Genomic DNA, 25,792 nt, shown 5'->3' with positions numbered 1-25,792 from the left:
TGTTACTATTCTTAGCCGAGGGAAGAAGAGGGAGAAAGAAGTCTCTTGTTCTGATTTCAGTTTTTAACTGAATCTGAGCACACTCCTTCAAGTCAGTATGTGTGTACATATTTATTCTTTTAATTAATCTGCTTTCCTTTCCATTAACAAAATATTCCATTTATGAAAATTCAACAATAACTCTCTTTCCTAAACTTTTTTTGCATAACATTATTCAGAAGGCTAACAAGCCAGCGTGTTTTATTTGTGTGCACTCTCAGAGAGTTCTGGCTCAACGCATTCATTCAATTTTGCAAAAAATTCTTAAGTTTTAAACATTTGTTTTCACTAGGATTGAAATGACTCACATTTCAAAAACCAACATTTCCAAATTTGTGTGCTGCCATAATAGGGAACTAGATCTCATCAAGCAGTGAGTAGGCGGTCTGGACAGTAAAGGATCCGTCTGACTTTAAACCAATTTCTTGTAAAGAATAAAAAATTAAGTCAGGTTTGACATAACCCAGCAATTTTTAAGATTTCAGTGAACCTATATGTTTTGATTAAAATATTGTTCAGCAATTATTGTCTTTTTCAGTGCTCCACAGGAACGCTCCAAGTAATTGTTACAGAAGTGAAGGGCAAGGTGTACAAATAGATAGACAGAATTTATTTGGCATGCTTTAGATTACATGCATCAGCAAAAATGAGTATGTGTAAAGGGATTGATGTTTATGAAACATCAAAGGACCACGAAATATCTACCATATGTTGTTACTGACATACTTGCACTGTCAATTCACAGAATCACCTGAACAGAGATCTAACTTCAGTTAACAGTATTTACACAATTACATTTGATTACTTAACAATTTTAAACATCAAATACCAGTCAGTTACAAAAGCACTGCAATTCTATTTTCCAGATGGGTAACTCGAGTGTTTAAGGGTGTGGCTTTAAAAGGCACATAAGAATTCTGCTGCAAGACACACTAGAAGTCTGTGACAATGTAAGTAACTGCACAACACTCCAAACTAGCATTGCAATCCCCAGCTCATCCTTTCTCAGTGAAAAGCAAATGCCTTAGTGAACCAGCTGTGAAAGGAAACTTTAAATTATTTTGATCACTGACTACAGTATTGCTTATCAAGTGGCTAAGATACCTTTAAATGACCATCACTTCCATACTTTTTTTGCAGAAGTCTGCTACTCTCATGGCATTTCCATGTTCCAAGCAGAAAGTGGGTTTTATGCTCCATAATAGACTATTCTTGTCAGCATTTCTTTGGAGGTCTCAGCTAACTCATCTTGTATGCCACTTAGCTTGTGCAAGCTGATAAGATTGTAGAAGACATGAAACTCTTAATTTCATATCTAACAGTATCACTATGCTCTAATACAGACCATACAAAGTAGTACTCACTAGCATACAGCACCTTCAACACTCTTAACATTTAGAAGTTTCAACATTAATTTCCTCTATGATGCACTCTTACAGCACTTACTGTAACTTTATTGAAGAAATGCAAGACTATATTGGGCTGCTTTATTTTGCCCCCCCCCATTTTAGTCCCAGCTGAATGCTAAAAGTACAGTTTGTAATGGTCTTAATTATAAAGGTTTTCCCAAAATGGAAATGCATTCCCCCTGAAGACTTTATTGCCAAGCCCTTATTACCTGTAATAGAATAGGCCTGGTGGAACACCTGAATAATATATTAAGCATTCATTCACTTATGCTATGATCTCCACCTGGATCCTTAAAAAGAAGCATGTTTTCTTAAGAAAAACTGATAGTAGAAACATTCATCTGTGTGGAAAGGGCAATGCTACTATTCTGCCCTGTATTGCTTTTTATCTTGTGAACTGAATCTATTTCAGGTTCCACTGAAAATGCTCAATAAGTCTCTTGATTGAACTGCTAGAAATTCAGGTGGCCCCAGTTCAGACACATGCTGTGCTCTCACACCATTTTTGTTGTATATTTATAAACTTGAAATGTTAAGACGTCTTTCTTCCCAAAACTCCTTGGAAAGCACTATAATATCCTGGCAAGTGGATAGCTGCCCTGATCCCAAGCGTGTAGGTATGCTCACACCTTTGATGGACTCCATCCTGCAAAGCTTTTATTTCAATTTGTCTTCACTAGGTACGCTGGTAACTGAATCCTAAATCATGTCCTATTTATTGCACACTGGCATCTGTTTGACTAATGTCATTGGAAGGATTTGGAGGTTTAACTGCCTACTTGTTGCTCATCTGGCCTAGGCCTTTGAAAATGTCACACACTTGTGTATCTGTTGGTGGATTAATCAATTGCCTGCCTGCCAACAGCCTCTCTGCTAGAGTTCCACACTCCCTTCTTTGTTTCTTGCCTCTGGTGTTGGGGCATTTTGTTGACTCCACTCTGCCAATGTGAGCATTATTCATCTGCCCCAGAAACAGGTCACAGACCTCAGCAGATAGAAAAGAACAAAGGCAATGAAGCCACCCCAACAATAACACCTCACATCAGACAACACTAACACTTCAAAACCAGAGTATTTTAAAAATATTTTTAAAATTTATTTTCTAGTACTTATTTCTTCAGTGACAACAAAAATGGAAACATTGTGGAAAGCTGTACTTTTTCAATTAAAAGCTTAGTTCAAATGAAACTCCACATCTTTAGCATGCAGTTTGAATTACAAAATTTCAACTTACTCTTCAGCACTGCTAACTTTTGGGATGAAGCTGAGCCAACCTAACAGCTTGCCCTCATCAAAAGGGAACATTTACTCCCCTTCTTTCCCTTTCCTTCCCCTCTCTAGGTACTCAGCTGACTGTTAACCTGGCAGAAAATTAATCCAGCATAGGAGAAGTGAAATATGCCTTTACTAAACTAATTCACTCTGGATAATTTTGTTGATTGTGCTTAGGTGTTGGTATCACGGTACTTAATATATAGGCAGAGAGGAATATTTAACATGTATATTTCGCACCCTTCCATTGTTTGTTTGATCTCAAAGTTTAAGACAATTGCTACTGCTTTAGTTTCTTCCCAACATTAAATCATACCACTCATTTGAATTTACAAGCAGTCTGTATTTGAACAAACAACATCTATGTTTCCTACAGGTTACAAGAAGCTGAAGAACAGCTAGAGCACAAAAGTGTTCTATGGCTGTCCTCTGATTAATCAAATATAGGCTGTTTCAATCACACTAATGTCTACTGGACTGTAACCACACAGTGGTGTACACCATATACATATATCATGTAGCGATCTATGAATATTGGTGCAACTTTTGCCAAGGTGAGAAATGTAAGGCTGCCTTCTATTTTGCTGAACCAAACCAGAGAAAAGCAATCATTTGGTGCATACGTGCCTTGACTGATGTGAATGATCAAAACAGAAGAGGAAGACTGTTGATGTGTTGTTGACTTAACTACTGTATTGCAGTAACCAAAATTCTAAAGCATATGGATAATTAAGTAGTTTCCCCAAAAGCTGTAGCAAGGTAGATAAATTGTGTATACCTTCTGCTTAAGAACAGAAATAACCTTTAAAATCTTTAAGTTCCCATTCTGAGGTACATAAGCATGACATGTCACAAGAGCTAGCACAAAACGAACTACTTAGGCTAAGTCTGTGATTTGATGCTACAAATCATTTGGTGGCAATCTCACTACTTCTTCCAACTGCTCAGTCCCACCACTGACAGGTTCCACTGGTGTTAAGCCACACGAGTTTCCTGATCTGATTTAGAGTTTGGTTTGACAGACAGTTGGATTTACTCAATTGAGGGCATGGCACAAACCCAGGAATGAGCGGCTTGGACCGCCTTTGAACGTCACAACCCAATATTGTTGCTAAGTGCTTCATATTGTCACATGTTCTATGTGCCATGGTCCACTGAAGGACTGAAACAGAGGTAAGGCAGACCCATGATGAATATCAGTGCCTCCTGCCAGAACTGCAGCATTGATAAAACTGTCTAACTGGCTTTAATATCACTTCAGCCATATTGTTTAATGCTCATTATTTGAAAACATGGCCCTAAATGCACTTTCAGCTAAGTTATGTATTTCCCAACTCTACAAACTTGCTTAACTCCCTAGATTAGGGAGGGCTCCTACATGCGCCTCCATGTGTAGGAAGGCATACAAAAGAATAGATGGTTAACTCTGGAAACAAAGTTTTGTACTCAGAAAAAAACCCCCAAAAGCAATAATGTTAGTAGCCCTGTGTGCTGGCTTTGGCTGGGATGGAGACAATTTTCTTCATAGTAGCTAGTATGGGGCTATGTTTTGGATTTGTGCTGGAAACAGTGGTGATAATACAGGGATGTTTTCCTTACTGCTAAGCAGTGCTTATACAGAGTCAAGGCCTCTTCTGCTCCTCACCCCACCAGCAAGTAGGCTGGGATGCACAAAGATTTGGGAGGGGACACAGCTGGGACAGCTGACCCCAGCTGACCAAAGGGATGTTCCATACCATATACCATCATGCTCAGCATATAAAGCTGGGGAAGAGGATGATGGTAGGGGTACATTTGAAGTTATGGCATTTATCTTGGCAAATAACTGTTACACATGATTGAACCCTGCTTTCCTGGAGACAGCTGAACACCTGCCTGCCGATGGGAAGTGTTGAATGAATTTCTTGTTTTGCTTTGCTTGCATTCATGGCTTTTGCTTGATTTGCTTTATCTCAACCCATGAGTTTTCTCACTTTTACTCTTCCAATTCTCTCCTCTATCCTGCCGTAGGGGGAGTGAGAGAGCAGCTGTGTGGTGCTTAGTTGTGGGCTGGGGTTAAACCATGACACCCTGTGAGTACTTCCACATGTGTTATATCTACTTTCAAGGACATATGCATAGAATTCTGAAGACTTGAAAGAGATAATCTTTCAACATTAAGAATATGTGCCCTATATACAGGTACAATTAATATTTAAAGCTGCAAATGTGCAAATAGAAATAAAACAACTATTAGAGGAAGAACATGTTATGAGACATGTACAGAGGAAACTTGAAGAAATCCTCCATGTACTCTTATCTATGATAAAAATTAGTATTAACTCAGGCTAAGAAAACTTTTAAAGAACTTCTTATGAGCAAATACAAATGTTATGACAGCTAAGTTATATTAGGATTTTAAACTTTGTGTCTACAGATCACAGGGAGTAACTACTAGAGTCAGAACACGATTCTCACGTTTCCTGGCCTATCCAGGTATCTCCATTCCACTTTTTATTCCCCATTCTTCCTTTCTTCTAAGCTTCTAAATCCTTCAAATACCTCTAAATTAGTCAGGCAGATGCCACAGAAAAGACTAGAAAGAAATAAGAGCCCATCCAGAATTTGTTACTCAGCATATCTGAAGTGTGTCAGTGCCACCACAGCCAGCTCAGTTTGCCCTTCATGCCAGTGGAAGCCATAAAGCTTCCCCTGAAAAGGCCTAGATATTAACCCAGGACACAATGTCTAGCAGAATTCCAAGAATACAAAGGCCAAATTGGGAACTAAAAAAACCAATCCATGCTGGCTATAGAATAAACAATACTTGCTGGCTATACAGAATATACTAGATGGGACATGGAAAGTCACATGGTCTTGTATTCTCCTGGATAGGATGAGAGTAGCTAGGCAGAGACTAGGAAAGGAGTAAGGCAGCAATCTTGTTGCAAGTGCTGGCAGTAAGCAAGTGCCTTCTCTCCCTCTTTCCTTTCTTCTCATCAGTTCTCAGCCCCTGCCTGCAAGCCCTGGATGTCACAGGGTTAGGAAATTGTGAGGGATGGCAGGAAGAACTGAGCAGCCTGATGATACCAGAAATAACCTGATTTAAAATGTTTAATTCCCATATAGTGAAGATTGTCTTTTCTCTCATATGCCCTCCCACCAAGATTTTTCTCTTATTAGATATTTTTTGCCAGTAAAAAGATACAGCCAACTTAGCCTTACCTACTTCCTGGTTTAGGTATTTCTTTTCCATAGAATTGGCAAGAAAACCTTTAGAAAGTAGGAATTGGAAAGGCTCCTAAAAGCAGACAAAGAAAAGGACACTTGCAACCAACAATACAGACACAAAAGACCAAATAGGCTAATACAGTTATGCAGTTGTTACATGCTGCGAAGGAACATACATGACATTGTGCACACTCCAGGCAGCTCACAAGTGTAATAACAGCTCCTACAACTGAACTGTAGAAGCTGAGTGAAGACTAGCTCGCTTTAGCAGCAGCTTGTATGGCAGTCTCTAAAAGTAAGAATTGGCAGTTATGACCCAAACACAGAATAATATTGTTTATTTTTTAATTTTCACTGTGTATGCAAATATTAGTCTTAGGTAATTTTTAAAGTACTATTTGAAATATGTATAATATCTACCATAATCTCTCCAGTTTAGAAAAATTAAGATTTTTATTAACTTTAGCTAGACAGTGCAAAGAAAAAGTACACAATCCTGTCAAACAGTTCTGCGATGGTTTCTTGGGCTGCCTTAGATCTCTCTGAATTTATTAGATACACAGAAGAAAAACAGGACATACCTTATATGACACTGTCTGTTACACAGCCATCTTCAGATCAATTTCTACAATTCAACAGTAGCATTAGCAGAATGAGCACTTGAGTAAAACCACACAGAAAGGTTTTTACTTTAAAATGTTACCCACTAAAGAAATCTGTACCCATGGAAATCTGCACCAATTCCTATAACACTATATACAAGTAAGAAATAACAAGTGAACGATCATCACAGTATATTTTTTCAACACTTCCAGAACTCTAGGCTTGGATCCAGTTTGCAAAACTTTTGACAGCCACTGATTTATATGGTCTATGCTCTGCATTGACCATATCAACTAGATGATTTTAACAGTATGGCATCCAGGCAGGAGGAGGGTGGGCAGAAAAGCTCTAAGACAATAGCAATAGAATACAAAGATTCATTCCCCCACCTTGTGGGTAACTACTGAAACAACAATTTACAGTAGCATCTCATCATTTGCAACCTAGACACATATTCATCTATCAAATTTCACACATAGATTTCTGCCATACTACAGTGAGTCAAACTTTAAAAATCTTTGCGATTAACTCAAAGTTAAGTAATATGCTGTTTTATTTTTAATATTCCACAAAAACTTAGAGAATGTCTACTCTTTTGATGCTTATCAGCATCAGTAATCAATTACTCAAGGTTGGTGTGCTCTGTTGAAGTGTGAAGAATGTCTTAACCGTGTACAGAAAAAAATGATAGCTAACGGGTTTAAATTTAAAAGAAAAGTTTCTCCAGGACCTTCACCACGATAAGCTTACTGATACTATTCTAATTTAAAAACAATTGTACAATTGCTCCCGAATAGGCTTGTCAGAATGTCATTATACTAAACGTTTGTTTTCTCTTGTTATTGTTTATATACCTTTGAAGACAGGATGAGATCTAAAGCTGGGTTGCTTGAGTGTAAGTTACTGACTTTTAGATACGAACTGTGCTGCTTTTAATGATAATTAATCTGCAACAATTCCATGGGATCAGTTGCAGAAGTCTTTTTGGACTCCTTAAGATCATCTTAGTGCAACGTCATAGCTCTTTAAAAGTCAACAGCAAACTTCTTTTCAGCAGGGAAATGGAAAGCACAGCCAGAGGCGAAGACAACAGTAAACACAAGAGGAAGCTTTATAAGCATTATACAGTCCTCATACATCAACTAAGTCAAGGGCAGATTCAGGGCCACATTTATCAGAGCAGAGACGAGGACCTGCACAGCTCAATGATTTACCTATAAAGCTTTGATTATATATGAGAGGAATTTTATATCATACCTGATGGGGAAACGTTTCAAATCCCTAGAAGTACGCTACAATATACAGTGTATACGCAGCTTCCCTATTTTTCAACTCTCTTCTGGACAAGCATTTTTCAGAATAATACATCCTTACTGTGCTTACCTTTGATAAGCAGCAATCTAGAAACAACATGGACACACACACGCAAGATGAACACTGGAATCTGAGCGTTCTCATATTATCAGTAAAGAGAATTTCCAGTGTTCCAGCTGCTGACTCCAGTAAAGTGTCTGAGAATAGCTCTGCCTCCCTGACTGAAAACCAAACAAAAATTTATTTTCCTTGTTAAAATTCAACACAGTTATTGTTTTCAAAGTAGCACAGCTTGTCTTCATAAACAGATGAGGTATCTTTCCAGTTACTGATGTAAAAGGAATTTGTATCAGGATTTCAATATATCAAATTAGCTATTTTACCAGCTTTTTCTGCTAGAGAATTAGCGATTTTACAGATGCCTTCCTTGCCGCCCTGCCCCAATGCAAATATGAAAACCCGATCAGGATAGACAGTGAACATTTGCACTCTAAAATAAATGACAAAGAATAGAGTAGGAGTTTACTTGGTGACCTGCAGGAAGGGTGAGGATACAATCAAGTTTTAAATTCACATGTTCCTTTGAATAGGTCAACTCTTTCCTTTTAGATTTATTCCTCCTTTCATATTTAAGCTTTTCTCCTTCAGACAAGTCAGGTGACTAGATTAAGCTACCATCTTACTTGCTGACAAACATCTTGAAAACTCCAAAACAGGAGCAAATTGCAGCACAGAGATAACAAATGCTGAAGTCTGGAGATCTGTGAATTTGCATCATTGCTACTTAGTGATTATGCAAATGAAATCCATAATCCAAGGAAGAGAATTACATAAGGATCATTAAACTGAACAATATTCATATACTTGGACAAATTTTATTTTACATCTAGACCACCTAATAATTTTTTTTTCCTTCAATCTGCCCTTCATGTGCTGGTGGCATTGTATGTTTATGATAATTGCCTTCTCCCTCAAAAGCCCACCTTTGCCCAGGAAATTTTAATAAAGAGACTAAAGCTTTGATTTCTCCCATGGAAACTGAAGTTGTATATGTTGATTCTCAAATCCCTCCACTTGTTTCTTATATTAAGATTTCTTTTGAAGTGGTCAGTCCACTGGCATCTATTAAAATTTAAGTCTTCACACACAGGTTCGACTAAATGCAATTTTATAAACTGTTGAAAGAATTATTTTGTCAAACAGATGCTAGCTAGTTTCAAAAGGTTGCACGAATCAGTTTTCACTTTTAAAATTAAATCATTTTAATTTTCAGAGTGACCCAAGAGCCTGTTATATAAATAATCCTTGTTCTCAACCACAGACCACGATGAGAATATGTCTAGTGTAATCACTGTTTCTCTACTACAAAAAAAGCATATTTACTGCCAGCAATTAAATAAAAATATTGGTACCTTGATTGTTAAGATGAATTACTTAATTATCCTCTCCTTCAACTTCACAATTAATCCCCTCTAAAACTATTTAATCTCTTACTACTAAAACACTCCCTATTCACTGTTTATAATATGCCATTCTTCAGACTCTGCAAGTTTTGAGAAAATGGTTAAACATGATGGTGAAAGGTGTAAAGTTGTTTTGATGGTTAAAATTTAAATCAACCCCGGAAACAGAACCTCGCATCTTTGGGGGTTTTCTTTCTTTTTTGGAAGAGACATGGGTATTTCAGATTTCTTATTGCAAAAGAATCGCAGAACAGCTGGGGTTGGAAGATATCTCTTGAGACTGCATGGTCCAACCATAATCAGTTACAGCAAGTTGTCCAGGACCATGTCTACTCAGGTTGTTAATATCTACGAGGATGGAGATACCACAATCTGAGTGGTTTTTTATGTTGGGGGCGGCAGTGGTGGTATTTGCTTCTTTTAAAACTTAAGTAGTTTTAAGTGTTTGGCTTATTGTAATTCTGTAGAGAATGACTGGTAGTAGTAAACTTAATTAATATAGGGTCCCTTTGAGAGGAAAAAGTCTGAATAAAATCCAATTAAAATTCCTATTGCAAGAGATCCGGAAAATACCTCTGAACAGTTAACAGCAAAATGGACCAAGCTCATTTAATAAATTAGTAAAGAATCTGACTGTATTTCCAAAATACATTTCAGCATGTGAAGACTTACTAGTCTCCAGATCGGACAGAAATTCAATGAGAATTATCAAAGTAAAATACTCCCTAAAAAAACCCCACAGATAAGTGGAATTGATAGCACCACCCTGTGAAGAACTACATATACCTATTATCTATTCCAAAAGTTCTCATATCTTTCTCTTTTTTTAGTTTTTAAAGCATGAGATGGTTCTAAAAATCATAAGCAAAAGCATGTTAACATATTTTTAACATGAGACAGTTTGATTTTATTATTTTCTGCTACTGTCCTTTAAAATGGTTACTAGGTTGAACTAGATCTACACTGAGCATGCTGGGGGAGAGAGGGCAGGACAGAAAGGATTGAGAAAGTTTCAGAAAGGAGGCTACAGCTCAAGCAGAAGACAGAAAACAGTTGCAAGGACTAAACACCCATCCAGGCCTTACTTTAGAAGCAACAACGTTTAAAATCATAGCACAAATAATTGCATATAAAAATTTATTGTCTGTTTTTTTTTTTTTTAAACACAGACTTGAAATACATAGACAGCTAATTTAGTTAACATTTGAGCAGGGATCTCTAGAAAATAGGCGATAACACAGAATGAAAGGTTGTACACATTTTTTCCATCATATCAAATCAGATTAATAGCCATGTGCACACAAATAGCAAAAGAATCATTTCTACCGATGCTCTCAGATGGTGTTTGGAAGCTTACCTTCAAAGATCTTACGCTTTTTAGTTTTAGTGAGATCACAGGTACAGGTTAAGAATACATTTATAGAATCAGCCCTTAAGTATAAAGAGAGTTTAAAAATCCAGGCCTAGTTCGCATGATTGCTCTACTTACTGAATAGATCTGTCAAGAATATTGCCATTTTTATTCATTGTGTTTGTATCTATAGTTATTATCTAGTACGAAATTAAATAAAAAACCAAAATCATTCTTTCCAAGTGAAGTTGGAAAGAGCACATTTTCACCAGTAAGTATTTGCAAGGACACTTTATATCTTATTTGAGAGCCAAAGACGGACAGCAAGAGCTCTTCATTGATCACTGAACTCAAATCTGTTTGCTCATATAGCCCTTGACCCAGACAGTTACTTACGTATGTGCCTAGTATTAAGAACAGAACTTGTCTCAATGAAGTTTGTGGAATTATTCATACCATTAAGAACTAGGCATATACTTTAAATGTGCTTAAATATCTTGCTAAACTGAATGCTAACAGTCTTCAGGAAGAGAAACTGCAACAAAAATATTGTATTAGAAGTGACTTTTAGCTTAATGAGATGGCACTCTTCCGGTGGAGTAACTATACACTGAAATATGGAAAGCTAATTACTTTGATTTAAGCTTTTGACATACAATGCTGTCTAAAACCAGTGCGCTGTACCTTCTGGAGAAGTCTTTAAGCTACAGTGATACAACCAAAACCAAAGACAGAAACATTACAGGTGAATGATATTTTTTAAAGTGCAGATTTTCATTTACAGCATGTGACAACATTCCAAAGTAAGCACTTCCAGACAACAATAGCCTATTTCTTTCATACATACTCATTCTTATGTTGCTCCAGTGCAGTATTTTCAAATATTAAACAGACAGGGATGAAACTATAGTAGCTAAATTGTGTACACTTCTTTCAAAATTTAAAGAGGATGCTGCCTAAAATAGAAGGAGTTTTAAGTTTCAATCAGTAACACAAGTTTTTGCAAAACTCTAGAACCACAAGTACTACAACCTGTTTGTAAAACAGAGTGCAAATCGGATAACCACTTTATTTTAGAATCCATTTAATAAGATCTCCTGACATGAAAAAGGGCAGAAAATTTCAGAGTGGGAAAATATTTTTGCAAAAGTTCTGATTTTTTAAATGTGTTTTTTAGAATAATGAAATCCATAGTTCTAAAAAGCATAGCTTCTTAAAATAAAGTGTTTATGGCTGTTAACTTTGAAGGAAGACCTCAGATATTTTACCTTTACTTTCTGCACAATGTTTCCATGTTGCTTCTAATCAATTTTAGGGATAAAATTGCACACTAAAGGTCAAACGCAACAAATCCTGTCATTATCAAGATAGCGTTTGTGGTTTCTTCAACTGCAAGGATGCCTGCTTCACCAACTTTTGTTGTTTTCTTGTTGCCTGGGCTTCCTGAATGGCACAACAAATCCTCTGTAAAGCAACATATTGAAAGAAAGAAAATTAAAGCACACAATCTGCACTTTTCTTCTGTAAATAAAAAAAAACAATAAATACATTCCGTAAATAAATATATTCCGCAAATAAAAATACTAAAAAAAGCTAATTCCACAAACATTAAAACCAACACACTCACTGGCTAGTTTAAGTTAGATACATAGCTTCTGATTCATATGTGTAATATTCAACCCAGAAAAAGCATCAGTGATATTATCAATCTACTCTGATTTTTTGAGTAGCAATATTAATGTCATTTACACTTAACTAGATAAACTGTCCTCAGGCAGCACCCCAGTAAAAGTGATCTAATTTTAAACAGATAAGCAAATGACCTTTCCAATACTATGCTCTGGAGGCTTTCAAAGTCAGGCCATTTACAGATCCAGCATGAAACTCATGTCCAGTCAGCCTACACAGCTGGGAACTACAGCCTGTACTATTAACACACATACACTGTAAAACAGCAGTTAGCATTTACATAGCTATTTCACAAAAATAATATTCCCTAACACAAATGTAAGGATGCATTCCTTCTGCCTTTGATGAATTTTCAATATTATGGCATCAAAGGTCTCTTAAATAAATATACTGATTAAGTACTGCAACATACTAGATCCATTAATCAGTACGCGTCAACTCCTGACATCCTGTTTCTGTTGCTACACATCATTTTTAGCGAAAGCTTAAACGCTGTAAGAATAAGGTCTTTTGAGGAAAATTTAGTATCAGATCAAATTAAGCCATTTTTTCTCTTGTAAAATGGATAGGAAAGTACTGAGAGCCTACAACTACTAGATTCAGTCTGAGGTAAAGAGCCTCAGAAGCAGACTATGTTCAGGTCAAACAACCAGGAGGTTTGCATGATCATTATCTGGAAATATAGAAGAATCATTCACAATAATTAAGAGAAGATGTAAATGACAGCAGACACTTTTGAAAATATTTACAACAAAAAGCACTCTCAAACTGGATAGTTAGTTGAAATCCACAAAAGGATAAATTAAAATAGAACCCAACAATAATTCTAAAATTAGAAATAACTTAACTGAACAAAGCAGTGCAACGAAGCCAGTCATTTTTATTTAATTCCTGAACTCAAACAATCTAATAGTTAAAATAAAACCCATGTCTCAACTGTCTAACATTAAACATATTGTACATCATGCATAAAATGTACATACATAGCATTAACACAGCGATACACCTCTAGTCTGAGAAAATTAGTGTCAATGTGATATGCATAAATGCTGGGGGGTGGGGGGTGGGGGATGGGGGCAGGGCAGGGAACCAAAACAAAATGTGCTGGGGTAGCTTGGATGGTCACTGATTTTACTTGAGTAATTCCAGCATTTAGTGAAAGCTGAGGGTTTGAAATGCTTGTAAGGGCTTTTTTTATCCATGATTTCAATAAAACTCGTTTATACAACAATGAACATTAAAGAATAAGTTAAGCTGGATGGGCAACATGCATCAGGTGTACCTGAAGTATTTAAAACATTTATGGATTTCAGATAACTCATGGAGGCTGGAGAAAGATTCAGAGGACTAAAAGAAGGACAAACCTAAAACCCCTGTTTGCTTTTTAGGGGAGACAAAGAACAAGGAAGCCACAGATAAACTTAACCTGATCTTAGAGATACATGTTTCATGCACATACAGAGGGCACAACAGAAGCCTTCACAGAAGTGACGATTATTTGTGAGGCATACTTTTTATGTGTCTTCCTATCAAATTGGTATATTTTTACAATTGGGATCTAGGCAAAGAAGTGAGATGGCAAAATGAAGAGTACTACTGATAAACTCAAGAAACAGAAACCCACAGAAGGTAATTGGGTAGTGCTGCACTTCAGGACAGAAAAATTTATTTTCGATGTCTACATACCAGCATAAACACTAGTAAAGGAACATGCAGTTAGGCAATAACAGAAAAAAGAGAATTAAAAACAAGGAAATATCCTTCTGGTGTGGCCTGCATGTTTTGTACAATGTTCCAGCTTTGACCATGACACTAAGTTACAGACAAACTAAAAGGATTTAAAGTAGTTAACCAAAAGCGTGATTTGGAAGACATGCTGCAAGAAAAAGCTGAAGGAACTTTTTCTTTGGACAAGAGACAGTAAAGAAACAATATAGACTCTTCCAGTAGATAAAAAGCTTCAAAATGATAGCAATTCTTTTTTCCTTCTTGGTCTAACCCCTTCTTTCAGAAGGTTCAATCAATTTAATAGAAGCAATTGGGCCCCTATTCTGATTCTAGCTGCTGACTTGCTATTTACTGGAACTACAATTTCAAGTTTCCTTCCAAGATCCCGTGGATCTAACTGATTTAACTTTTGGTATCAGGTAGAACTCCTCCTCTCTCATCATCTGATACAAAACTACAGTTAAGACACATGATTTCCTAGGTAAATCTTTCTACTGTTGACATATCCTGGAATTTATACAAATTGTTAGTTCAGCTTACGTGAATTAGCTATGAGACCCACCCATCCACAGAACAAAAGCACCCAAAATAAATCAGCCTCTCCAGCATCAATATGAACAAACATTTAGAGATTAATGGTAGAAAACCCAGGTGGGGGGAGGGTGGAGGGTGGGAGTTGGGAGGAATCTAAGTAAGCCTTTTCATACAAGGTATGCTTATTGGGTTGGTCCAGTGATCTTGAAATAATGAAGAGATAGCAGAATTCAGAGGTATATTGAATCCTAGAGACCATAATGAATTTTACCTAGTACTTTCAGTATCACCAAGCTGCTTTCCATGATTTACCTGAAGTCATGGCTAACTGGGGAGGTCCCATTGGACTGGAGGGTAGCAAATGTAAACACCCATCTACAAGAAAGGCAGAAAGGAAGATCCAGGAAACTACAGACCTGTTAGTCTGACCTCAGTACCAGGGAAGGTCATGGATCAGGTCATCTTGAGTGCCATTAAAAGTCATATAATGGACAACCAGGGGATGAGGTCTAGTCAGCATGGGTTTATGAAAGGCAGGTCCTGCTTGACAAACCTGATCTCCTTCTATGACAAGATGACCTGACTTTTGGACAAGGGAAAAGCTGTGGATATTGTCTACCTGGATTTTCGAAAAACATTTGACAGTTCCCCATAGAATTCTCACAGAAAAACTGGCTGCTCATGGTCTGGATGAGCATACGATCTGCTGGATCAAGCACTGGCTGGATGGACAGTCCCAGACAGTGGTGGTCAATGGGGTTAAATCCAGATGGTGGCCAGTCACAAGTCGTGTTCCTCAGGGCTCGGTGCTGGGACCATTTCTGTTTAACATCTTTATTGATGATCTTGGTAAGGACATAGAGTGTATCATCAGTAAATTTGCAGATGACACCAAGTTAAGTGGAAGCGTCGATCTGCATGAGGACAGGGAGGCACTACAGAGAGACTTGGATAGATTGGATTGGTGGGCCAACATTAATGGGATGAGCTTCAAAAAGGCCAAGTGCCAGGTCCTGCACTTGGGCCACAACAACCCCCTGCATGGCTACAGCCTTGGGGAGGTGTTGCTAGAGAGCTGTCTAGAAGAAAGGATCTGGGGGTTCTAATTGACAAGCAGCTGAACATGAGCCAGCAGTGTGCCCAGGTGGCCAACAAAGCCAACGGCATCCTGGCTTGTATTAGAAATAGTGTGACCAGCAGAAGTAGGGAGGTGATAGTCCCCCTGTACTCTGCACTGGTGAGGCCACACCTGGAGTGTTGTGTCCAGTTTTGGGCACCTCAATACAAGAGAGATATCGAGGTGCTGGAACGAGTGCAGAGGAGGGCAACAAAGCTGGTGAAGGGCCTGGAGAATAAATCCTGTGAGGAGCAATTGAAGGAGCTGGGACTGTTCAGTTTGAGGAAGAGAAGGCTAAGGGGAGATCTCATCACCCTCTACAACTACCTGAAAGGACATTGTAGAGAGGTCAGTGCTGGTCTCACAGGTAATTAGTGACAGAACAAGAGGGAATGGCTTTAAACTGCAACAGGGTAGGTTCAGAGTGGACATTAGGAAAAAATTTTTCACAGAAAGAGTGGTCAGACAGTGGAATAGGCTGCCCAGGGAGGTGGTGGAGTCCCCATCCCTGGATGTGTTTAAGGGTCATTTAGATGAGATGTCGGGGAATATGGTGTAGGGGACAACTTTGTAGAGTAGGGCTGATGGTTGGACTCGATGATCCCAAGGGTCTTTTCCAACCTGAAAGATTCTGTGAATTATTTTCCATTTAGGAAGTTTTAATATAGAAGACATTAGACTTCATGCAACTTCAACCTTAAATTATTATTGCATATACTCTCCTGAATGCTTTAAACTATCTTGTTTCATCATTCTCCTGGTTAAACTCATTTTTCAACATGAAAGTATGGTAAACAGTCCTCAGGCACAGCAGCCTATTCTATAATTGGTCTCTGAATATTATCAGCTTTTTTACATGCTGAGTTTCAACAACTGTTAACAGTAGTGTAAAGAAAGGAGATGATAGGAAAAAAAAAAGACAAAAAAAGACTATACCCTTGCTGTAGTTTCATCCTGAAGCTGAACTGCCTTTATGCATTCATGACCTGTAATGTCCTTCCTTTGGAACATCCTTTGATCCTGTTGCAGAGGGGAACAAAAATGTACTTCAGGTGACTCACAAAACAAGAATGCAGAATCTGATACTTCAATGACTTCAATGTCAACTTCAGGTTACATTTCAATGTGGCCTCTGTCCAACGCAACTCACACTTTCAAGAAATCTTAAGTAAATCCTCTCTCATAGTCCCACAGTTAGCAGTTAGAACTATAAATAAGTTAAGAGCATGTTTGGACCTCTAAATAGTGTTAAATAAAAAAAGTTTGCATGCTTTTCTTACCAAAACAGTTATTTTTAAAACATTTGCTTCATAGGAGGGACAGCGTGTAAAGTCTTCAAATAAGTAATCCCACTCTGTTGTTAAATGGCCTAAGATTTCCACTTCTTTTACATATATCACTCTCCTGTTCAGAAGAAAAAAAGTTAATACTCAGTTTCCCCCTGCGACTAGAACCTTGCCAGAAAAACAAAACACAATGAAGAAAATCTGTTTGAGAAGGCATGTTCTATGTGAATAAAAGTATCCAGTCGGTCACAGTGGAACCATATTTCCTTAATATATATTCTGAGATAATCAGTTTGTCCTTAAGACTCATAGATGATCTATGATATCACATAGTATGTGCAAACCAACTGAATCAAAACCCACCCAGCCCTCCAAATCAAAACATTTTACTAGAATTGGATACCAGAGGGTCATCAGTTAATTCAAACCAGCTCCTCAAAGCCAGACTCTACTAGATGAAGGCAGTCAAACAGCTACATACTACCTACACAGTGACACAATTACTACCAGACTGACAGATGATCAGTTGCTACTGTTTACAGTTGCTAACTAGCTGCCCCTTCAATTACTTCAAGGCTCCAATGTCAGCTAGCACACTAAGACAAAAACAGATGGCAGTTTTGTATGGAGTTAAACTAGAACTTTTATGTATGTGGAGAAGAATTGAGATAAGGAGAGAAGTGCAAATTTATCTGAAGCTGCAAAGGGCTTTGTCAGTATCTTGAAAAAACTTGTTCAGCCCTAGCATGAACAATGTAGCCATTACAGAACAATGTGCTAGTCATCATAAAACAAACATGGTAGGATGCCTCCTGTAGGCTCATTATGGATGAGCCTATCTCATACACTCAGGCAAGGTGGAAACTGGTGAAATTTGGGATGTGGAGATCATAATCCATGGGTTCCTTTGCATGATCTAAAGGTATTTAGAAAGTTCTGCATCCTCAAACTGCATATCCAAGACTAGTAACATTCTGAATTCTAAAAATTGTCTGATGAATTTAATACTAATTTTCATTCTTGTACAAAAATTTAGGACTCCATTTACAGTATCCTTTAAGACTATAAACATGTGCATTATCAAAACGTTGGTTTGACTGCAAACACTTATCACAAGCTAATTTGAAAAATTAGAAACAATAATATTTCTCTCCAGTATGATGAAAGGGTCACTGACCTCAGAGTAAACGGTCTTCCTAAATCAGTATCTAGTATTGACATACATCATTACCATACCCCATTTTCCATAAAGAAAACAAATTATAAAAGAATCAAGAAGAAAATGGATAAGGAAAATACATATGCAGAGACTAGCAATCAGTTTAGATGTAGCCTACATGTCTAATCCCCAAGTTGAAACCAAGACAAGCCCTTAGAAAGCCTTCAAAACTTCATACCTATTGGTAACAATAAGGTTTGCTCTTCTGCCTCTTGGAAGGGCACAGTGGTATCGATAGCTCTCTTTTTCCAGCCTTCTGATGTGCAATTTCTGAAACACGAATAGAAAATAATTTTGGGGCTATAAAAAGAAAACTCAAAGCAGTGTTTTCAATTCAAAAGCCTTTTAAAAAGTTACCTCATTGAACTGGTTCTTTAAAGGCAGGCTCTCACAGTGTTCTCACTCCTGAAGCTGAGTCACTGAAAGATCTGATCCATTCCACTCAAAAGTGGAACACTGACACTGCAGTATCAGACTATTTCTTCACCTTTCATTTCCTTTCTGTGCTAATAATTGTTTAGTAACATTCATTCTGTTACACCCCATGCTGCAGACTTGATTCAAGAGTGAAAATCCTGCAACAGTACCTTTAAAAGGCTGCAGCACATGACCCAGACACTTAGAAATAAACTATCAAGTTACAAATGCTCAATGCACCTCAAGATCAGGCTTCTGAAGCATTGAATGGACATGCCTATTCAACATCCAAAATAAGAAGGTATATGAAAGTGTAGATCAAATTACTCATCACGTTTCTGTTTGACAACTGCAACTCAAGTGACAAACTATGAATACAGAGGTTAAAGTTTCAAAATAAAGTACTGAGTGCTTCCTAGCTATCTTTTTTTCAGTTCTTTATTAATTTTTCAATTAGTTTTCAGATTTCCTATTCTGTACTCGCTGTTTAACTGAAGTATAATTTCTACAGCATGTCACCAGGTTTACAATATTCCATCAACAACAAAAAGCAGCACGGAAGACAATCTCAGAGTCACCCCTAAATCAAGCTCACAATAACACTGGCTTAAAGGCAACAAGAATCACAGAAGGAAATGGATACACATCAAAACATTGTATAGAAAAAGATAAAATGGTGAAATGAATCATGTACTAACAATGGGAACCCAACCTCAAACTGGGTATGAGAATAAATCTGTGCCAACTACTGTTTCTCCTGCTATGAATTTGTCAGAGAGCAGGCAATCTGTTTCTGTCCACCCTACTTTGCCTCCTGCTTGATTAACTAATACAACACATTAACTACGTGTTACAGGTAAAAGTACTTGGGTTACTAGTTTGAATGAATGTTAGTTTTCAAGGCAGAAGTGGTCTACTGGAATTAAAGACATGCTTTCTGTTATAATCCTCTATATATTTAGTAGCTGTAAGGTTGCTAGAATTCGTGTTCTGACTGTAATTCTCATGTACATGGTATAGATGTAATTGTTACTGAAGAATCTTATCTGTACACAGGTTGTATTACATGCAGAGACCATGAATTCTCTGGGTAGCAAACCTACCACAGTGCAGTGTCATATCACACACATCTTATCTAAAAATCAATGACCAGCAGAACACTTCAACGGGAAGACCCTAAAATACCCTTGCTTACCATTCTCTTTGTGGAAGCCATACATTGTTACATTTAAAGATGGAAACTCTTAGCATGAAAAAACTGAAACACAGCATATACACATCAGGTTTAAAACTAGTTCTGCATTTATTTTTGGACTGCAAAGCTAAGTATAGTTTTAATATGCAACACATACATTCCTATACTTCAAATCATTTCATGTCTCTGAATCTACAAATCAAAGCGCCACTGATGTTGGAATTCTGTGAAGTTACGAATAAGCAGCTAGACAATGTTCAGAAGCCAGCAATACTGGTAATAGTAGAGCAGTTCTATCATATAGTCTCAACCTTGGAAAAAAGTGTCAGAAAAAGGATGTGCGCATCGAGGACTTTGCCCCAAGACTCTATAGCCAGCGAAAGCATCTGGACTCCATTTATACTCAAGAAGCTTCTAACACACACAGGGCTCCAGCACAATAGTCACAAAAGCCTGGTCAGGGTCACTAACCTAGTTATGTTCTCTGACAACCATAAGCTCTTTCTATTTAAGAACTACAATCGTCATCAAGGATTTTACAGAAACTCAGGCACTACAGTCTTCCTAGGTCACAAAGTAAAATTTACCATTTATTGCAAAGATCAAGAGCTTTCAACGGTCACCACAGAGAAATCAACGGATGCTGAAATTTAACCTACAGTACATGCATCTCAAACATCTACTCTACTCTCTACCAATAACATTAAATCAGTGCAAAAAGTCTTGACAAACTACACATTCCACTTGTAAATAATGTTTAATTAGTAAAAATTAGCAAAGACAGTTATATAGATATAATGTCAATGCACGCTTTGTACTCTCTAAGCCAATACAACAGCCTTTTTTAATCATACAATCTGTTTTAACAGAAAATGTGAAGCTCCTGTATAGGAATGTGAAGAAACCTAAGGAAGAATGAAGGCCATACATGCTCTGCCTGGATGCAGAACGCATGCAGCTCAGATCAACATTTAGCAAGTGCCTGCAACTGGATGCCCCAAAATTGGTTTGATGCTCTTCATAGCAAAATAAGATGACCTTCAGTTCATTTTACGGCTGTTACTGTGGAATTCAGCCTCTGTATAACACTAAATTTCTCAAGTTGTTTCTGACAAACTAGAGAGAACAAATTAAGGAAAGAGGACTAAAAATTCAGTATGTTTTTAGTTATTCCTTGTAAAGATACATTTTCTTCTGTATTTCCATAACTGGATCTATAAAACTGGTAAGATGACAACAGCAGCTAAACTTGACTCCATATTTATCTGGCTGTGAACAACCATGCAGGCTAAGAACTCTATATTGTTTAAGTAACTAAAAGTGAAAGATCTTTTGTCAACTCAGCTTACATCAGAATCAAAAAGCCTTCAACATTTGTTTATATTTGCATTTTATTTTCGTATATTTAAAAGTTCAACAAATGTCTTAAAACATCATCATACATTGCAACTGACCCCAAAAATCCTTTAAGCTCAAAAGTGGATTAATATTCCAGAGTTTAAATCAACAGCATAGAGTTTTCATGGATTTGCACCCTAGTGATGTGATGTTTTTGAAAAATATTTTAATTCACATTTTCCAGCAACCAAAAATATAGGATCCACATCTTCTATAAAAAAATATCACTTTCTGACCATCTTAAAAATTTCTGAAACTGTAAAACATACATGAAAGGAAAAAAAAATGCCAGAAAGACTGCTTATCTCAAAGTCTCTTCAAAACATCAGAAGAAAGATGGCAGCATATGACTAAAATCAAAATATGAACTCACATTTTATACCTGAACCATAGCTATTCTAAAAACAAGTAAAAAGTAAAGAAATACAAAACCCACTGCCATGTAAGACTGCAATTCAAAGGCTGCAAATCCATCTTCTGAATCCTTTTGGTGGATATGCAGAAATGAGACATGCCACATATTTAAACAGATTTATTCATAAGTATGCTCCTCTATTTAAACTCAAAGCTTTGGAGAGAAAGCCTGTTTCTCATAACTTCAGAAACAATCCTGATAGTATTTTTAGATTTTACATGCAATATGTTATTAAAGTAAGATTTCCCACTGAGCTCTGTGCCTAAGAGATGCCATATTTCTCAGAGCTATTCTCAATACACCTGATCAACGTCAGCACAATGGTGGTAGCATTATGTAAAAAAGGGGTTACACTTGATGCAAATTACTCCATGATCTGTATCCTCTTAAAATTCAGGCATCTGTATCAAAAGCTTTTAATTTTTGAGAATACTAGAGCACTTTAAATAAGTTCAACTCATTCTTATTTTACATGGAAATGAAAGAACCAGTGCAAATTTACAAAGCAGAACAGCGACTCAACCAGAAATAGAATCTGCAGTTTCTTGAAACCTAGCACAGTATTCTCTCTGCTACACAACACTGTCTCACCACCCTGTCTCAATTATTCATGAAGTGTTCTGCATTCTTTATAAAGCTCCATGCTTTAACTGGGAAATGAAACAAAGTAACACCATAGACATTGAATAATGTATGAATTGCATCATGTCAGACCCTAAGTGCTGGGGTTAGAAGACAATCTCCTTACCAGATCAGGCAGCAATACCTGCATATTAAAACGCAAAGACTAACAAAGCCAAAGGCATTCATTACCTGTTCTAGTAAATCTCATCAACTGCAAACACTCCTTATGCAAAGATTAAAACTCATGAGAACTTATTCCTTGAAAAACAATTCTCCTAGAGTTGCCCTATTTGTTCTTTGATTTCTCCAGCTATACAGCCTGTGCATTTACGTTTAACGAAACACATTCTATACTTCTAAGCCTCATTGCATGAGCTAGAGACATGGTGTGCAAGACATCAAATCTGACTTTCCAGGTTTTGAATTGACTGAACATGAAATAAGCATTCTCATGAAATTATAAGCATTTTCACAGAAGAAAATTCCATTCAATACCACTATTTTCAATTTTGCACAAGTATCAAAATGTTGTGTTCTCCCTTAATCCATAGTCTTAGCTCTAGGAGAATACTAATAAATGAATGAACTCAGCATCTACCCTACCATGATTTTTTTTTTTTCCAAGTGCCTTCTGTTGTTGACATTTTTAAGGAGCTAAACATCCTTGGAAAAACAAATATACAGGAAACAAACCCTCCCCATCTCTCTCATGTCACTCATCTAATCTTACTGAAGATGGTTATTCAAATTTGTTCTATTAGCCTGGACACCATGAAACACTGCTTTATTCAACTGCTACACAGAAAGGATATTGAATGAAGGGGAGAGGACATGTTAAATGCAATCATGCCCTTAATCTAAATACTTAAGGCAAATAAAAGACCATGACAGAAATACAGAAGAAATACGGAAAATGTTTACTCCATTATTCCAGTTCCTGCTGCGTATGCCAGGAGAGAAAGAGAAAGAAGAAAAACATTAGAAATAGAATAGGAAATAAGGATTAAAAGGCAGTAGCAATATTCAAGTTTTGGTCTTAAAATGTTAATGTAGACAGTTATTTTACTCTAACTTTTTAGCAAAAAAATAAGCATTTTTAAGAATGTGAAGGCTGAATTACATGTTAACTGGATTCCAATTATCTAGGACTTGAAAACAACTGTTATTCACCTCCGTATGTTAGCGACATCCAGATGTAGAAGCAGTCTAAATGCCCACACAATGCCTGTAGCTATGACCTACTGCTATTAAGAACAACTTAAGGAAATATCAAGAGGTGGTATTTTGAGAATTCATGCAGTTTTTTCAACTGCTGATACCACACCAAAAAAAAAAAAAAAGGAATTTCAGTAGTTGTATTACATGTCAAAAAATTCTAGCTCTATTCATCCTATTTAGAAGTTGCTTAGTTTGTAAGCCAGTCTCAGCTTTGCTATTAAGCAAAACACTAGAAATGAGTATCAAAGTGTTTTTGATTCCACATACTCAAATCTTAATCCTACTAATTTCTTAATCCTACTACCTCCTTCCAGAGCATAAGAGAAGCAATTACAGAACATAACATGCAGAAGATCATTTAACAGCAATCCTGCAGTTTTCTTGTCGCATTCAGCTTACTCCAAACAGTGGGTCTTCTCTGTTATACAGGCTTGCCTTATGAAATAGGCTTGGACAAATTTTTACTACAGATAGTGACTGCCACAGATCCCAGGCAGCTTTTTTGTAACATAATGTTCCTTTATGGAACCCTGTAGGATAGAGAATTTTAACTGTATTTACAGTGCAAGCCATACCTCAAATAAATCATAGCCCTCAGCTTCCACCCTATCGTACGGCCGGATGATGCCATCTTCATGAATGAAACGTGGAGGACGGAGATTGGATACCTCTTCAGTTGATTCTGCCACCCTGCCAGAGAGAGTGGAACAGTATTCTGGTAAGCTTGCTACCATGCTGAGTTTCACCAGTGTATCTTTAAAAAGTCATCCTTTCACTTGCCACATATCCCACTTACCCTGGGTACTCTACAGATGTAAATAGTAAAGACACACTACTAGTAATAAATCCAAAGTAACATTAGCCAATTAGCTTCAGAATACCTTGGAGAAGTTTACACCCAACTGTGGATAATTTACTAAGGGTTCTCATGTTTATTAACACATTCTGCAAAAGTCCCCTTAAAACACAAGAAACCCTGATGTACACTGCTAACCAAACTTCAAACTGGCAAGTTTTTCTCCAAAAATTTCTACGGTTTTTAACAGTAAGTTTAAGTGACATTTAGAGATATTTGCATTCAGCAGTACACAAACCTACCACAGAAGTAAAATTTACACATGATCTTTTAATTACTTCCTGATCGGGGAGGGAGTGAAAGCAGAAAATGGACTAGGTATTGCCTACCTGAACTACACCACTGCAAGATGTACCCTAAAGCAGCAATTTCCAGAGATCATCACAAAATACATTCATTACTAGACATCTCTCAATCCCACATATCTTACTGCACGCTGTATTTAACACAAATAATTGCGTGTCACTGCTGGACCACTTTACCACCTTGCATCCAATATATGGGGAGTACTTCAAAACTTCCTCTTGACATTTTACCTTTGAATTCCCTGGAAGGTACTGCTTGCCATATCTACAATGCCACCTGTTGGGCGGGCTACTGCTCCTACAAGCCCCTTTCCAATTCCTTTAAAGAATCCAGCTGCGCCTTCTTTTTTAGCCCCTTTAAAAGAAAGGGAACAGAAAAAGACATAGTTTTAATGACCTACTTGAAGACATTAACCACAGAATTAGACCATTACTGCTGCAGGCTGCACTAGAACTATTTTGTATTAACAGCCCACAGCAATTGATTACACACAATCCACTTAAAGTTCTCTATGAAAAGTCACACATTGCTTCCTTGTCTGTTCAGACACGTTGCTGTTCACTTAACACCTTACCAGCCTCCGAAGCCAGCCTAAGTGAGATGTTAACTAGATTCTCCTTCTCACACTTTCAGTATGGACTGTAGGCCAATATATCAGTATTTATAGCTTGATAGTAATGACAAAATAATCTGAAGACTAAGATGCACAAGTATAATAGAAGTTAACTATTTCTATCTCAAAATTACATGTTTCTGGTGATACGTAACTACAGAAGAGCCAAGATGGTATTTAGAAAGTATGTGTGTCCATCCACCAACGAGAGGACTATACCTCAAAGTATCTGTCAATAACCTATAACACAGTAACAATTAACTTCCAACATTTAAATCTCTTTGACATGAATTTTAGTAAGAGGCATTTTATCTTGGATTTTTTCATCACCTAGCATACTGATAAACATCTATCATACTGATAAAGTGACAGTCTTCACAAAAACAAATACCAATCTTGGGCATAAAACCAATTTTGCTTTTTAAGATTTCTTCAACCTTTGGAGTCCCAAAAAACTTTTTCAATTGGTGCTTTGAAATTTGGCTTTCAAAAAAACTGGGTACTACAGCAGGCCTA

The 25,792-nt window shown here is 37.1% G+C and overlaps 1 protein-coding gene and 1 long non-coding RNA gene across 6 annotated transcripts in view; one reads left to right on the top strand and one right to left on the bottom strand.

Moving 5' to 3' along the window:
* The window catches only part of LOC141928862 (uncharacterized), a 57,491-nt gene extending 38,092 nt beyond the window's left edge, over window positions 1–19,399 (top strand). Inside the window, exon 2 of the long non-coding RNA XR_012624887.1 lies at window positions 19,163–19,399. This is a non-coding gene — a long non-coding RNA (uncharacterized LOC141928862). The remainder of the gene's footprint in view (window positions 1–19,162) is intronic.
* Window positions 10,431–25,792, bottom strand: part of VPS13C (vacuolar protein sorting 13 homolog C) — a 97,693-nt gene continuing 82,331 nt past the window's right edge. For 3 of the 5 annotated variants that reach the window (XM_074837637.1, XM_074837638.1, XM_074837639.1), the window contains 6 exons: window positions 24,894–25,017; window positions 24,077–24,191; window positions 18,413–18,504; window positions 17,010–17,133; window positions 16,666–16,749; window positions 10,431–12,125 (listed from right to left, as the gene is read on the bottom strand). In XM_074837637.1, coding sequence (XP_074693738.1) covers window positions 12,024–12,125; window positions 16,666–16,749; window positions 17,010–17,133; window positions 18,413–18,504; window positions 24,077–24,191; window positions 24,894–25,017 — 641 coding nt within the window. In that variant the 3' untranslated portion in view covers window positions 10,431–12,023. Of the gene's footprint in view, window positions 12,126–16,665; window positions 16,750–17,009; window positions 17,134–18,412; window positions 18,505–21,219; window positions 23,224–24,076; window positions 24,192–24,893; window positions 25,018–25,792 lie in introns of those variants that run through there. The other 2 variants (XM_074837640.1, XM_074837641.1) reach the window with 2 other exon arrangements.

This window comes from Strix aluco, chromosome 12, assembly GCF_031877795.1.
Source record: "Strix aluco isolate bStrAlu1 chromosome 12, bStrAlu1.hap1, whole genome shotgun sequence".
Taxonomy (NCBI): domain Eukaryota; kingdom Metazoa; phylum Chordata; class Aves; order Strigiformes; family Strigidae; genus Strix; species Strix aluco.
Note: the sequence above shows the minus strand (reverse complement) of the source record. Positions and strands in the feature narration are given on the sequence as shown.